This window comes from Lactuca virosa, chromosome 8 (assembly GCF_052849685.1).
Source record: "Lactuca virosa cultivar CGN04683 chromosome 8, Lactuca_virosa_CGN04683_v6, whole genome shotgun sequence".
Taxonomy (NCBI): domain Eukaryota; kingdom Viridiplantae; phylum Streptophyta; class Magnoliopsida; order Asterales; family Asteraceae; genus Lactuca; species Lactuca virosa.
This window is the reverse complement of record NC_136433.1, coordinates 11,841,177-11,856,846: the sequence shown is the minus strand read 5'-3', so window position 1 is coordinate 11,856,846 and position 15,670 is coordinate 11,841,177. Positions and strand designations below refer to the sequence as shown.

The window sequence follows — 15,670 nt, the reverse complement described above, 5'->3', positions numbered from 1 at the left end:
TGAGATATTTTGACGAACATTTTTTTGTTCAAACGACTGAATGGTTGACCTACTACAAACGATATTTTTTCATTCAAAAGCATATCAAGTTGCACTTTATATATTTTTTTGTTGCTCTGTCAAGGTTGATGGATCAATATTTCGTAATGTCTAAAATATTTAAATACTCAATAATTTAAATTAAATTAAATATTTATTATTATTATTATTATTATTATTATTATTATTATTATATAGTTTAAATTTATTTTTATCCAAAATATGAAATAATTATATGTATGTTAATTTATTATTTATTAATTATTAATTATGAACATTTATGTTATATATGTTAAATGATACTATAAAGTAATTGTTTTCCCCCTGCAAGTAAAAAGAGAGTTGATATTGCACGGACGTAAAAGAAATTGTAAAAGGTAATGTTGCACGTTTGAAAAACTATTGGTATTACATTGGTGTAGATAGTTAACTTGTACGCATAAAACTTTCTAATTTAATAAGCTTTGCAACCTGTCATATTTTTAGAGCAAATTAAAAATTGTACTAATCTTATTTATAATTTTCAAATTCAAATATTTAAAACAAAATAGCCACCCTGCAAAATTGGCTTAGTATGTGCGAAAATCTTTAGCCACCTGCCAAAACAGACAAGTCTATTTAAGGGAAAGGGCGATTTATATATATATATCTCGAAAGCAAGCAGTCACGATAGGAATTCTTGTTTTACATAAGACAAATCAGAATCTATATATTTGCTCCCAACAATTTGGTGCATGTTTACTTAATTAAATTCGAGCTAAATTCCCACAATCTTTTTGCCAAATCCATATCTTTAGCCATCTCTGTTGTTTTCGCCAAATTGCTATCTGAAAAATATTCACCACTCACCCCTTTCACATCCGGATGTAATGCTACATAGCATGTTGTTGCTGCCCCCTAAAAACCAGACCCCAAAAATCAAAATAAACAATAAAAATCAACTTTGTATTATTCTACATATGACCAAACTTTAAATATTTCAAATTATTAAATTAATAAACCTGCTCAACGTTTTTCATCACACAGCTGCTGAGCTTGCTAACAAAACCTGTATTTAAATACAACAACAAGATTTTAATGCATTTTATTTTTTTACCATAATAATAATAATAGTAACATTTATTTAGGTAAAGTATGTTGCTATTTTTGGTAAAGATTGTGGAAACATACATACCTTCAGCAAAACTGGGAGGAGTGAAAATATGGCGGAATAAATTTGTTGAGATTACTCCCGGATGCAGAGAATTTGCAGTTATTTCTGCTCCCTCTTCCTGTTCATGTTCAACCAACAACAATCAAATGGTATTTTCAAGTATATGACATGCTTTTTTTTTTGGTAATTGTATTTAATAACATTTAAATGATCTATGATGAAAATGGAATATATATATATATATATATATATATATATATATATATATATATATACCTTTAGTTGTCTTGTAAGCTCATTAGCATGGAGAATGTTGGCTAGCTTTGATTGACCATATGCTTGATATTTACTGTACCTGTATGTATAACATCATAGTTGAAGTAAAATTACTTAAGAGCGTGTTTTGTTTTGACTTAATTTGGACATAACGACTTAATATGTTAAGCCAAAAGAACCTGGTTTATTGTATTATGATTTTTTTTTTTTGCTCCCAAAGGGTAAAACAGTCATTTAAGGACTTGATGGGGAAAAAAGGAACAAACACTTACTCTTTTTCATTATTAATTTTATCAAAACGGATTCCTTCAGGATACGTAATCCTATGGGCCTCTGATGATACAGTCACAATCCTTCCCTCTTTCTTGCTTTTACGTGCAGTTTTCTTCATATTGTCAAGCAACAGATGGGTGAGAAGAAAGTGACCTGAAAATTAACACAAAGGATTCAGAAACTATAAACGATGAAGTGTATTTAACCCAACTAAAAACATATAAAAGAAAAATACCTAGATGATTGGTGGCAAACTGTAGTTCTATTTTATCTTTAGAAAGCATGAATGGAGTCATCATTATACCTGCATTGTTTCTTAACACAAACCAAAGGTACCATTCTATAATCTCATGTACAGAAGAAGAAGAAGAAGAAGAAAGAGGAAAACATGTATATATATAATGATATGTTACTTACATTAACAGGTTTAATGATTGACCAGTTGAATTAAAATCAGAGGCGAATTTCCTAACAGATTCCATGGAATTAAGATCCAATTCCATTGCTTTAACTTTGGCTGTAGGGATTTCAGTGACTATTGATTCTTGAACTTGTTTTCCGGCTGCCATATTCCTGACACCCATCACCACATTTGCCCCACGCAGTGCTAGAACACGAGCTGTTTCACGCCCAATTCCACTTGATCCTCCTGATAGATGAAGAAGAAGAACTCAATGGAACTGAAGATTTCAATATTGGAAAATGATTTGAATTTGTACAAGATGAGGATTGGTGTGGATTAATGTCGTTCATGATTCAACTTTCGATATCTCTATCTCTATCATGGAGGCAACGTACTTTCAATCTTACACATTAGGCAGGCATTCACCAGGTTGCATTGCAGCAGAACACATAATTCAACAAAAGGTAACAAAAGGGCATAATTGTCATTTTGGTATACTATTGGTTTTAATTTTATAACCTGTTAACAGGGGCAAAATGGTTCGCAAACTGTCAATAAGGAAATCGCAATGTACTTTTATTGAACCATAATAGCAGGGCAAAATGGTCCATAAAGTGTTAAATTCGTGATTCGTACTGTATTCACTTGCATTAAAACTTAAAATGTTGATTGAAGAAATTGATAGTCCTATGTGGGTTGTAAAGGTACAGCCTAGCTAGAAACATCTAATTAATAGGGTTTCTTTTTGTACCTTGCACACAGATAGTCGCGTTACTTAGAAACGTGTAAATGATGGAAAATAGTCGTATAAAGTAATCAGATTTGAAAAGTGAGAAGCAAAAATGGAACCTGTAACAATGGCGGTGAGACCAGAGGCGTCAATCCCATCGGTAACCTGCTCGGCGGTTGAATACTGAGAGAATCCGGAGGGCCCTGGTCTTCTAAACAGCCACATATCTGATATCTGGGTATTGGGATCAAATTTTTGTGAGGAAAACAAGGGTTTTTATCTTCTTTCTTGTTCTCAGCGTTGGGAATTGTCGAATGTAGTGTGATTGTGACAAGGATTTGATGGGAAAGTAGAAAGGAAGAAAAGGGGAGTGTCATGGAGTCCATGTTGACACATCAACCAGACCCATATCATAATCCACACGCATTAACAACCCAACACCGTGTTCTGTTTGCTCATGTCATGTGTGACCCATAACCTCCATTGTCCTATCCTCATTTTTAACAGAAAAAGAAGATGAATATGTAAACTAGAAAAGATTCCCCGGCGTTGCTGGGGTCGGAAGGTATTGTTTTGTAAAGTAAAGTAGCATGTTGGTTGCTTTTTATCCGTTAATGTGAGGGTAATTTGGTCTTTTCAAGTAGTAGGGACTGAATTTGTCACCATGAGTAAACCATATGGACCATTTATGTAATTTTGGCGGTGCTGGTGGTGGTGGTGATGACAGATGGTGGGTGGGTTTATGGTATTGGGTGAGTATTTTCTAATAAATAAAACATTAATTTAAAACCAAAAAGAGAATGTTAAATCTGGTAAACCACAAGGACCAATCGTGTAATTTTGTCAAACAATAATAATAATAATGATGAGGGACCATTTCTGCCAAAAGACTAAATACTAATAATATGTAATAAAAGGCGAGGATTATGGAAAATTCAAACCAAAGTGAAAGGGTTGTTTGTGAACAAAAGCATAAAGATGAAATGTCAATATTGTAAGTTGGAGGACCAAAATTGACAAAAAAGATGTCACTTTACTGTTAAAATCTTTCATAACTTTAATATATATATAATAATAAAATTTATACTTTACAAAATGAAATTGTTGAGTTACACAAAATATATAGATAAACAATTGTTACTTTTTAAGTAATTTTTTTTATTATTTTTGAGTTTTTATTTTGATGATGTATAATATGATAATATAAATGCATGTGAAAGATAAAATCACACCATCTTCAATACAATCAAGAATCATTTCAAATCTTTTTTTTTCGTTAGTGAAGTTTTTATTTGGTTTTGTTAATTTTGTTTTAATTACGTTAAATTTATAACACGTTATCAGTACGAAAACTTTAACCAAGTGAGAGTCACATTTATCTTACTTAATGTATTTATTACTTAATAAAAAAATATATTTATTACAAAACGAACATTATATTAAAAATAATGATAAATTAAGAAAAATTATTCATTATTAACAATTAATGGTTTTTATTTATTTTACCAATCATTATTTATGTATTATAACTTTTATTTATGCATCCTAACATTTAAATTAGGGAAAATACCGACAATAGTAAAAAAAAATGGTGGGTATTTCCAAAATATAGACACAAAAAATTGGATTTTCGGGTATAGACATGGATTCCACGGAGCTCCGCGGAATCTACTGTAGCTCCGTGGAATGACAAAATCGTAAATAAACCAGTGTATTAAAAAAAAACTCAAGATCCGCGGAGCTACCTCCGAGGAATGAAGTCATTCCGCGAAGGTAGCTCCGAGGAATGGATCTTCAGATTTTTTTTTTTCACATCGATTCTTCGGGGTTTATATTCATCCCCAACTAATTATTTTCAAGAAAAGTTTATCATACTATCATAATCTTTTTCTTGAAATTAATTAGTTGAGGAATTTATAAACCCCGAAGAACCGATGTGAAAAAAAAAATCTGAAGATCCATTCCTCGGAGCTACCTCTGCGGAATGAGTTCATTACTCGGAGGTAGCTCCGCGAAATAGATCTTGAGTTTTTTTTTTAATATCTTGATTTATTTACGATTTTGCCATTCCGCGGAGCTACCTCCGCGGAATGCATGTCTATACCTGTAAATGTACATTTTCATGTCTAAATTTTGAAAATACCCCCCATTTTTTTGACTATTGCCGGTATTTTCCCTTTAAATTATGCAACTAACTTTTATTTATACATACTAACATTTAAACTATACAATTAGCTTTTATTTATGTATATTAACGCTTATATATACATACTAATGTTTATTTATTTATTTTTTAAAGATTCTTCATAATTTTATTTAAACATTTACTAATTTTCATTTTTACTTCTAATTAGTAAAATGATACCGAATGAAACTATATAATAATTATGTCTTATTAAATGATTTAATATATATATATATATATATATATATATATATATATATCTTATAAAACTAGCATTTTTCTTTTCACCACATTCATTTGAAACTCCCATGCATTTTTCCTTGCACCACATTCATTTGAAACTCTCATGACTTTTCAATTTCTTCCTAATAATGGTTATAAGTTGGTTAATAAGATTAAATAAATATCAAACATAAAGTGTAATCATATACAAACTAAATTTCAATATTAAAAGAATATTTTTACTTCTACTTATAAAGTTATGTTTTTTAACTTTTAACATATTATACTTAATTTATTAGTTTTAATATATTGTTGGGTGAACTATTATCATTTTAAAGCTACAACTTTTGAACAATTTGTATAAAATACTTAAATTATAAATTTAAATATAACATTACTGGATCAACTTAAGTATAAATTTTAGTTGAACTTAAATAACTCAAATAATATTTTGTAAATAGTTAAAAGTGATAAATTGTAGTGTCTTTCTAATAATGATTATAAGTTGGTTCATAAGGTTAAATAAATATCAACCTAAAGTGTAATCATAAATAAACTAAATTTCAATATTAAATAACATCTTTATTTCTACTTATAAAGTTATGACTTTAACTTTTAACATATTATACTTAATTTATTAAATTTAATATGTTGTTGTATGTAAACCATTATCAGTATAAAGCTACAACTTTTAAACAGTTTGGACAAAATACTTAAATTGTTAATTTAAATATAACATTACAGTGCCAACTTAAATATAAATTTCAGTTCCACTTAAAAAACCCACTGAATATTTTGTGAATAGTTAAAAGTGATAAATTGTAGTGTTAAATGCAAAAACTGAATTATAATCTCTATTTAACTAAAATATTTCCTAAAGATATTTGTATAATCGTTAAAAGTTTTTAAATAAGTAGCTTAAAATAACTTACAATAACAATAGTTAAATATAACTCTATATAAATGATTATATTGTTACCTTTAAAATCAAAAAACAATGTTTGATGTTTTAAATAATTATAATGATAGAAATTAAAACGTTAAACAAATAAATTAAAAAAAATTAATTAACAATAATAACAACAATAAATAACATTAAACCATATACTAGATTTAATTTTATTCATGAGTAACTCGCGGGTAGAAATCATTCAAACTGTTGAGATTATGCAGTTATAATAGATGTATATATATTATCATATAATTCAAAATAATCAATATATTTTATCAATTTAGTATACAAATTATTATATCACATTTAACAACAACGTTATTGTTATATTTAAAAAAACATATATTTGTAATGATTTCAACTATATAGGTGTTTCTGCGCAACGCGCGGACATTCGCCTAGTATATATATATATATATATATATATATATATATATATATATATATATATATATATATATATATATATATATATATATATATATATATATATATATATATATATAGCACGTACACATCCATCTCAACCGTGATTAGGGGTGAGCATATTAACTGAAAAACCGAATCATAATCAAATTAATTGATATAACCGAACCATTTTAACCGAACCATTACTAAAAGATATGGTTCGGTTTTTAATTTTGATTAACTGAATACATATGGTTCGGTTATCGTTTTCATAAAAAACCGAACCATTATAAACCGAATCGAACCAATAATATTAATAATATTTTTAGAATAATATAATATTAAATATATGGTATGTAATTATATTAGAAATTGAAAATTTTAAGGGTAATTATCAGTGGTGAATCTAGAACCGAAATTCACGTGGTTCCTAATTTTAGTAAAACCGAAAAAATGAAAGAGTAAAAAAATACAAATGGCGAGGCGTGTCGTATAAATAAAAAAAAAATTAAACATAACTTCAATAATTATATTAAAATTCTTACAATTATATCCAACGATGTCTTATATCTTCAAATATATTCTTTGTATCATTATCGATACTTTCCAAAACATATTTTTTTCCAATAACTATTGAACTATCCATGTTAATTATAACTAAGAACAACATTGATTTCAAAATAGTCACTAACCGTAACTAGCAAACATAACATTAATTTTATATCCATAGCATTTTCCGGTAGCAATATAACGATGTAATATGCTTATATTTAATACTTATAATGCATAAACAAATTCATAGGATAAGTAATTAAGTAATATATTGTTTTGTAATTACCTTCACTTGTGATCGATGAGTAAGTAGGGGCATCGGTTCTGAAGGCTAAATACTGAGAAGATCAATTTAGAACTTTATAACTAACATACGTTTTATTATCAATCGAATATTCTTAAATCTCAACTAATTGTATAAACTTGGAAATAGACAAATGTCACAAAATTATGAGTTGTGGGGTGGAGGTAGATCCTTTAAAATTTATATGGTAGTCCCTAATTTTTTTCTATGTATAACTTATAATATAAGTTGCAAAATAAGATGGGTCCTAGACTCACCTTATTTTGCAACTTATATTATAAATTATACCTAGAAAAAAATCAGGACCACCTTAGCACTATGTACATACACTCCTGATAATTATTTAGAGTTAGATAGAATAAGTAATATTCTATTAATACACTTATATATACATAATCTGTAATGCCCGTGTTTCTAGACATTAATATTGATGTGATAGTCTAGGTTAACCTTTGTAACTCATTTTGAAGAAATGAAAATGAATTATGTGAATATTAAGTGTTTTATGCTTAATTATTAGGATTTAATTAATTAAGAATAAAAATGAGCGTCGAAAATAAATATTAGATAAAGTCGATATCTATTAAGAAAGTTGTAGTGGTCGTGACAAGGATTACGGATATATAAAGAATACCAAAATCCAAGTTATAACGAAGAAGTTATGACCTGTCGAAGTTTCGCGACAAAACCGACACGGTGCCGAATGACGTAAAAAGTGAGTTTTTGATAAACTACTTTTTAGCCTTAGTGATCTAAACTTAAACTTAGAATGCTAAGTGATGATTGTAGGATTTAAGCGAACTAAGAAATTGTAGGATTTCTAGAGTTTAAGCGAACTAAGAAATTAGGGGATGTCACAGTTGGTATCAGAGCATTAGTTTAAGCGAACTAAGAAATTGTAGGATTTCTAGACTTAAACTTAGAATGTTAAGTGATGATTGTGAGATGAGTGTCTACCATATTTTAGACACGAGCACTAGTTTATTTTAGGAAAGATGCCTAAAATGCTTTTATGTGCTAAATGTTATATGTTTGCCATATATGCCATTATTTGTTCGGATCTATGGTCTGTTGCCGACCGGATCTGGAAACCTTATATGTTTAGGATTCTAAGTGTACGACTACGATATTAGAACTAGCATGTAAACGTTTTTGGGTGATAAGGAGAATTTAAAATACCTATCGAGGATAAAGATCTAAATTCGCCTTATTCGATATATAGATTATAATGGCAAGAACTCGCAGAGGAGTTGGAAATGCAAACGGAAACAGGAATCAACAACCTCAACCCCAAGTACTTGAGCAAGTACCTGTTGCAGGAGCTGCACCTGAGCCAATGACGATGGCTGGGGTACAAGCAATGATACAGATGATGTTGGATCGCCAAATAGAGGAGACAAGGCGATTACTACAACAGAATAGGGAAGAAACTACGATACCTGTTGAACAGCCCGAATTGAATGAAGGGCAATCAGTAGGAGGGAACTACAGTGGGACTGTTGGTCAAGCCAACCCACCGATAGTTAGACGAAACAACCAGGATGGAGAAGTTGATGGACGTGGATGCAAATACAAAGATTTCATGGCATCCAAACCACCGTGTCTATCTGGAAGCCCGACACCGGTGGAAGTCATGAATTGGATCTCCGAAATGGAGACGATGTTTGAAAGTTGTGAGTGCAGCAACAAACAGAAGACCGCACTTGCAATTCCTCTGTTAAAATCTGGTGTATTGAGCTGGTGGAAGTTACTAGCTGATTCGATGTCCAAGGCAGAAGCTAGCAAGATGTATTGGGAAGACTTTGTGGTACAACTGAAATTGCAATACTGCCCTGAGCAAGATCTTCTGGGAATCAACAATGAGTTCCAGAATTTGAAGAAGGGAAAGATGAGCATTATTGAATACACTGCTAGTTTTACGGAAAAGATGAAGCTTGTTCCTTACCTTGTTCCAACTGAACTCTCCAAGGTCAACAAGTTTTCCCTCGGATTACCAGCGGACTTTGGTCCAATGGTCAAGCAAGCAACTACTTTGAAAGCCGCCATCTGGGCTGCTAAGAATGTTGAGACTCAGATCAGAGAGAAGGGTCTGGAGAGGGCAGAAGTTGGCGAAAAGACTTAGTTTGAAGGAACTTCAGGTTTCAACAAGAAAAGCAAATTTTTAAAGTCTAAGAAGTTTGGAGGAGGAGGAGGCGAAGTGAAATGGTGTGAGAAGTGCAAGAAAAAGCACTCTGGGAAATGTAGTGAGGTGGTGACTTGCTACAAATGTGGAAAAGCTGAGCATTATGCCAACGAGTGTCCGTCCAACAAGAGGGTATGCTTTGGATGTAACGAAGAAGGGCACGTTTTGAAAGACTGTCTGAAGAAGAAGGCTGCAGCAAAGCCCAATCTTCCACCAAAGCCGAAGGCGAGAGCCTTTTAGATGACACTTGAAGCTGCGAAAGAAGAAGCCGATGTCGCTTCAGGTAACTTTCTCGTTAACGAATTGTCTGCCCAAATTTTGTTTGATTCTGGAGCCAACTACTCCTTTATTTCGCATGAATTTGGTAGAAAACTAGCTTTGCCTGTTGATAGACTAGTTAATGTTTTATTAGGCGAGATTGCTAGTGGCAAGTTTGTACCTGTTAGCCATCGTATGAAAAATATCTTCATTGACTTGAATGGGAATAAGTTCCACGAGGAATTATTACCTATCGATTTAAATGGTTTCGACACAGTTTTAGGAATGGATTGGCTTAGCACCAATGATGCCGAAATATTGTGTAGGAAGAAGATAGTAAAAGTGAACCCGCCAGCGAAAGAGTCGTTTATGGTGTATGGAGACAAACACAGAGTAAAATCTGGAATCATTTCCATAATGAATGCCAGAAAGTGTTTGGCCAAGGGATGTACATCATATCTAGCGTTCGTGATCAATGCTAAGAAGGAAAAGAAGGAGGTGCAGAATATTCCGGTGGTGTGTGACTATCCGGAAGTCTTTCCCGAAGATCTTCCCGGATTGCCCCCTGATCGACAAGTAGAATTGCGTATCGACTTGTTACCAGGAACGACGCTAATAGCAAAAGCACCGTATCGATTAGCACCAACAGAGATGAGAGAACTTATGACACAACTTTAGGAGTTATTGGACAAAGGTTTTATTCGACCTAGTTCATCACCCTGGGGAGCCCCGGTGTTATTTGTAAAGAAAAAAGGACGGGAGCATGAGAATGTGCATCGATTACAGAGAGCTGAATAAAGCGACAATAAAGAACAAGTACCCGTTGCCGAGGGTTGATGACCTGTTCGATCAGTTGCAAGGTTCGAGCTATTTTTCGAAGATCGATCTTAGGTCAGGATATCATCAGCTAAAGATAAGAGAGCAGGATATTGAGAAGACTGCGTTCAGAACAAGATATGGACACTATGAGTTTTTGGTTATGTCGTTCGGACTAACCAATGCTCCAGCAGCTTTCATGGATTTGATGAACAGGGTGTGTAAACCATACCTTGATAAATATGTGATAGTGTTCATAGATGATATTTTGATTTATTCAAAAAGAAAGTAGGAGCATGACAAGCATCTGCGTGAAGTGCTAGAAGTTCTGAAAAAGGAGAAACTGTATGCAAAGTTCTCCAAATGTGAATTTTGGATTCAAGAAGTCCAATTTTTAGGTCATGTGGTTAACCAAGAAGGAATAATGGTTGACCCAGCAAAGATTGAAGCTGTGATGAAGTGGGAACAACCAAAAAGTCCTACGGAGATCCGAAGCTTTTTAGGATTAGTTGGATATTATCGAAGATTTATCCAAGGCTTTTCTTCGATCGCGACTCCATTAACAGCTTTGACCCACAAATGAGCTACTTATACTTGGAATGAGAAGCATAAGGAAGCTTTTTGAGAAGTTAAAGAAGAAATTGTGTGAAGCACCGATTCTTTCGTTACCTGAAGGAGTCGATGACTTCACAGTTTATAGTGATGCCTCTGGAGTTAGGTTAGGTTGTGTTCTGATCCAAAGGGATAAAGTGATAGTGTATGCATCAAGGCAATTGAAAGAGCATGAAAAGAACTACCCCACTCATGATCTGGAGTTGGCAGCGGTAGTATTCGCCTTAAAGATATGGAGGCACTATCTTTATGGTACTAAATGCAAACTTTTCACTGATCATAAGAGTCTTCAATATCTCTTTAATCAGAAGGAATTGAACACGAGGCAGCAGCGCTGGCTGGAGTTACTCAAGGACTACGACTGTGAGATACTTTACCACTTTGGTAAAGCGAATGTTGTTGCTGATGCTCTCAGTCGGAAGGTAAATCTTGAAAAGAAAAGACCAAGAGCATTGAGAATTGAAGTTGTCTCGACAATTGTGGAAAGTATAAAGAAAGCTCAAGAGGAAGCTTTAGAGAAAAATGACCGAAAGGAAGAACGTTTGGGCAAAACGTTAGTGTTTGATACAAACGGTCAAGGACTGAAGGTATTCAAAGATAGGGTTTGGGTACCTAATACGGGAGGAGTAAGAGATATTCTGATGGAAGAAGCTCACAAGACCATGTACTCGATTCATCCCGACAGTACAAAAATGTATAGGGATCTAAAACCCTATTACTGGTGGGCGACGATGAAACTCGATGTTGCTAAGTATGTGGCCGAGTGTGTAACATGTGCTAGGGTTAAGGCACAACATCAGAAACCGTATGGGAGTTTAGAACCTTTGCCTGTACCCATGGGCAAATGGGAAGACATCACCATGGATTTTGTGACTAAACTGCCCAGAACAAGGAACGGTCACGACATGATTTGGGTGGTCGTTGATCGCTTCACTAAGAGTGCGCATTTCATAGCAGCCAACGAGAAATGGTCTGTGGATAAACTTGCAAATTCTTACGTGAAGGAAATTGTGAGGCTTCACGGTGTTCCGTTAACGATTGTATTCGATCGTGACAGCCGTTTTACCTCAAGGTTTTGATATGAAATGAAAATATATATTTCTTAAAGAAAGGTTTTGATAAATTTTTATCATGTTTTGTTTTGGGAACAAATTCCGCAACATCTTTTAAAAGGATTACTCTGATTTTATTTTAAAAAGCATAAATTAAATCGGTCTTTTCTGGCCGAGAAATTAGGGGATGTTACAGTTGGTATACCAAGTTGTGTTTGAATACAGCTTACCATCCGCAAACCGATGGTCAGAGCGAACGAACAATTCAAACATTGGAGGATATGCTGAGAGCATGTACCCTGGAATTCCAAGGTAACTGGGATGAACACTTACCTCTATGTCACACCCCCAAACCAAGGATGGCGGAAACGTCCGGGGGTGGAGGACTTCATGTAAAGTATCACAACAACGAGTATAATAGTGCTCAAAGTAAATACAACCATCATAAATATAATTGAACAGGTTACACCATAGTATATGTTTACATGTTTCAAAATCAATTACATTATGATGACAAAATAAACTGTTTGACGATTTAACGTCCCATCCTCAAAGTGCTGATGTTTTCCTGTTTCACTGATTTCCTGAGAATACAAGTAGTTTTGAAAAGTGTCAACAATTAAGTTGGTGAGTTCATAAGAGTTTTGTTTGAGAAAGAAACCGTTTCCTTGAAAAAGCGACATAGTATGTTTCCAGAAAATCCGATATTTTCCTTAAAGAGTGAATTGTAAGTTTCTGTATTAACAAGTAGTGCATCCTAGAATTTCCTATAGTTTCCTTCTATAATCTCTAAGTGTATATAAGTTATATAAAATTTAAGTTAAATAGACCGTCGAATGTAAAGGGGTCTGCCATAGGCCCACAACCAAATAAGGAACAGGAAATAAAGCGGACCCACCAATTCTAAGTCGATTGTGACTAGATTCTTATATAACTCTAGCATATACACTTAGCAATTATAGCTGAAGCCTAACAATTCTAGATAGAATGTAGTCTTAAAAACCAAGGACCGAGAATATGCTTATCATAGTTCATCAAGTAGTGGTAGTGGACATAAACTATACATATCATAATTCACCAAATAGTGGTAGTGATAGTGAACATGAATTATGCATATTATAGTTTTATCAAATAGTGGTAGTGGTAGTGAACATAAACTATACATATCATAATTCACCAAATAGTGGTAGTGATAGTGAACATGAATTATGCATATTATAGTTTATCCAAAATGTTTGTAATGTATATGCAACCTAACTATACCTATTATAGTTCTAGCATGTTTGTTTGTGATCTATAAGGACCCTTTTTCTATGTAAGTTGAATGTATAGCAAAAATATAACTATGTTTATCATGCCTTATTTTTATACTAATGGTAATAATGGAGAATTCTTACAATTCAGTGAGTATTTTCTGATATATAATTATACCACAACAAGAAACACATGTAAAATATGAAATCTTCAAAGGTTAACACTTTGCTCAACAAGTTACAAAGTGTGATGAAAGTTATAAGCTGTTATCTAAATTTTTACCTTTCTACACTGTTTTAGAAAAATTATAGAAAAATCATACGAAGTCGAAAACTGATTCCGTAAATTCTAAGAGTTCAAAAAATGTGTCTAGTTTATTCAAAATTTTTATTATGATTTTTAGAAGTCTTTAACTTGTGTTAAAATGTTCATATTCACAGACTGGTCCGAATTCGTTTCTGAAATGATATGCAGTTTTGTAAAAATCACCATAAATCGTAAAAAAATCGTATGGAGATGTGCAAGTAGTCATTTTAAAGGTACGAACCTGAACTATTTGCATATTAAACAGTTTTGAAAGATATTAAGCTTAAGATAGTCAAAACAGTCCGTGAATAAGACTCAACTTTTCTGATGAAAGCTGTTGAATGAGTTTAGTTGTGTTCTTGGTGTTTTAACTTGTATCCCCCCCCCCCCCTAAAACTTAAGAAAAACATGAAAAGATAGGGGTATGAACTCACCTTAAGTGATTTCAGTAGATGGATGATGGAGAAAAGAAGTGTTCAACTCAAGAACACTTGGGAGATGCCTTGAAGATTTGAAGATCTAACACAAATGTGATGGAATTTGTGTAAGTAATCTATGATTTGGGAAGAAGAAAGTGAAACAATCATAAGGAGGATAATATCACTTACCAAAAATGAAAGAAAACTTGATGATCAGCCCTTGAATCTCGAATTTGAGAGAGAGAAGTGAGAGAGAAAGCTGTTTGTTCTTTGGTGGAGAATGAGAGAAGAGTGAGGAGAGATAAGAGTTTTCTAGACCTGACCAAGAGTATGGCTGGAATTATGGTAGGAAGAGGACAATGATTAACTAGGTATGGTGTAATAGTGACTGTGGATGGTCAAGGAGTGGGTATGGGAGGTTGTTTATGTTACACACTAAGATAAAGTCAACACTCCACCTCAAATATTCACCCACTAGATTTTATTCTTAAATAAAGATTTCCATACAAATATGTTTAAATTATGAATATTTAGGGTCTTATATGTTAAAATATGATTTTTGGAGAAAATCCCGCGTTAAAATCACGAAAAACGGGCTTAATGCGTGAAAATGGTCAAAAACCGGGAAAAACAGACGAAAATCCGAAGTTTGGGCCGGAGGTTCGGTTCCTGATGCTTAGAACCGAAAGTAGGTGGGAGCCGAGAGGAGGGTTCGGTCCATTTCGGCTGAGAGCCCTAAGAGGGGTTTCAACATGATCAGGAGACCGAAATAGACAGAGCCCTCGGTCCATTTCGACTGAGAGGGTTTTGGTTCTCAGGAGGTTCGGCTCCTAAGAGGGGTTTCGGCTCCTAAGAGGGGTTTCGGCTCCTTAAGGCTGTTTTTCGCGTAAACTTCCGTTTTTGAGCAATTTTCGACTAAATCGAGGGTCGGGATGTCCCGAGTGATTATAAGAAGTTGAGAAAGATTTCGAGAGAGATTTGGGAGAGATTTGGGAGAGATTTGACATACTTGGAGAGATTTGACATACTTGGAGAGATTTGGGAGAGATTTCACATACTTGGAGAGATTTGACATACTTGGAGAGATTTGGGAGAGATTTCACATACTTGGAGAGATTTCTCATTCAGAGAGATATTTGGGAGAGATTTCACATACTTGGAGAGATTTGGAAGAGATTTGACATACTTGGAGAGATTTGGGAGAGATTTCACATACTTGGAGAGATTTGACATACTTGGAGAGATTTCACATACTTGGAGAGATTTCTCATTCA

The 15,670-nt window shown here is 33.2% G+C and overlaps 1 protein-coding gene across 1 annotated transcript; it reads right to left on the bottom strand.

The window, feature by feature from the left end:
• Positions 1–656: 656 nt before the first annotated feature.
• Positions 657–3,224, bottom strand: LOC145129927 (short-chain dehydrogenase TIC 32, chloroplastic-like). Its single transcript, XM_079064766.1, has 8 exons — positions 2,994–3,224; positions 2,159–2,390; positions 1,977–2,056; positions 1,741–1,894; positions 1,469–1,547; positions 1,214–1,310; positions 1,041–1,087; positions 657–936 (listed from the first exon to the last, which is right to left on the bottom strand). Exons 1-8 carry the CDS (start codon positions 3,097–3,099, stop codon positions 778–780), a joined length of 954 nt encoding a protein of 317 aa, XP_078920892.1. The 5' UTR covers positions 3,100–3,224; the 3' UTR covers positions 657–777.
• Positions 3,225–15,670: the final 12,446 nt, after the last annotated feature.

Coding starts and splice junctions, on each gene's coding strand:
- LOC145129927 (XM_079064766.1), bottom strand. CDS start 3,099: ATGTGGCTGTTTAGAAGACCAGGGCCCTCCGGATTCTCTCAGTATTCA. Junction 2,057..2,158: donor CAATCATTAAACCTGTTAAT/GTAAGTAACATA, acceptor GTTTGTGTTAAG/AAACAATGCAGGTATAATGA. Junction 1,088..1,213: donor TCCTCCCAGTTTTGCTGAAG/GTATGTATGTTT, acceptor ATTTAAATACAG/GTTTTGTTAGCAAGCTCAGC.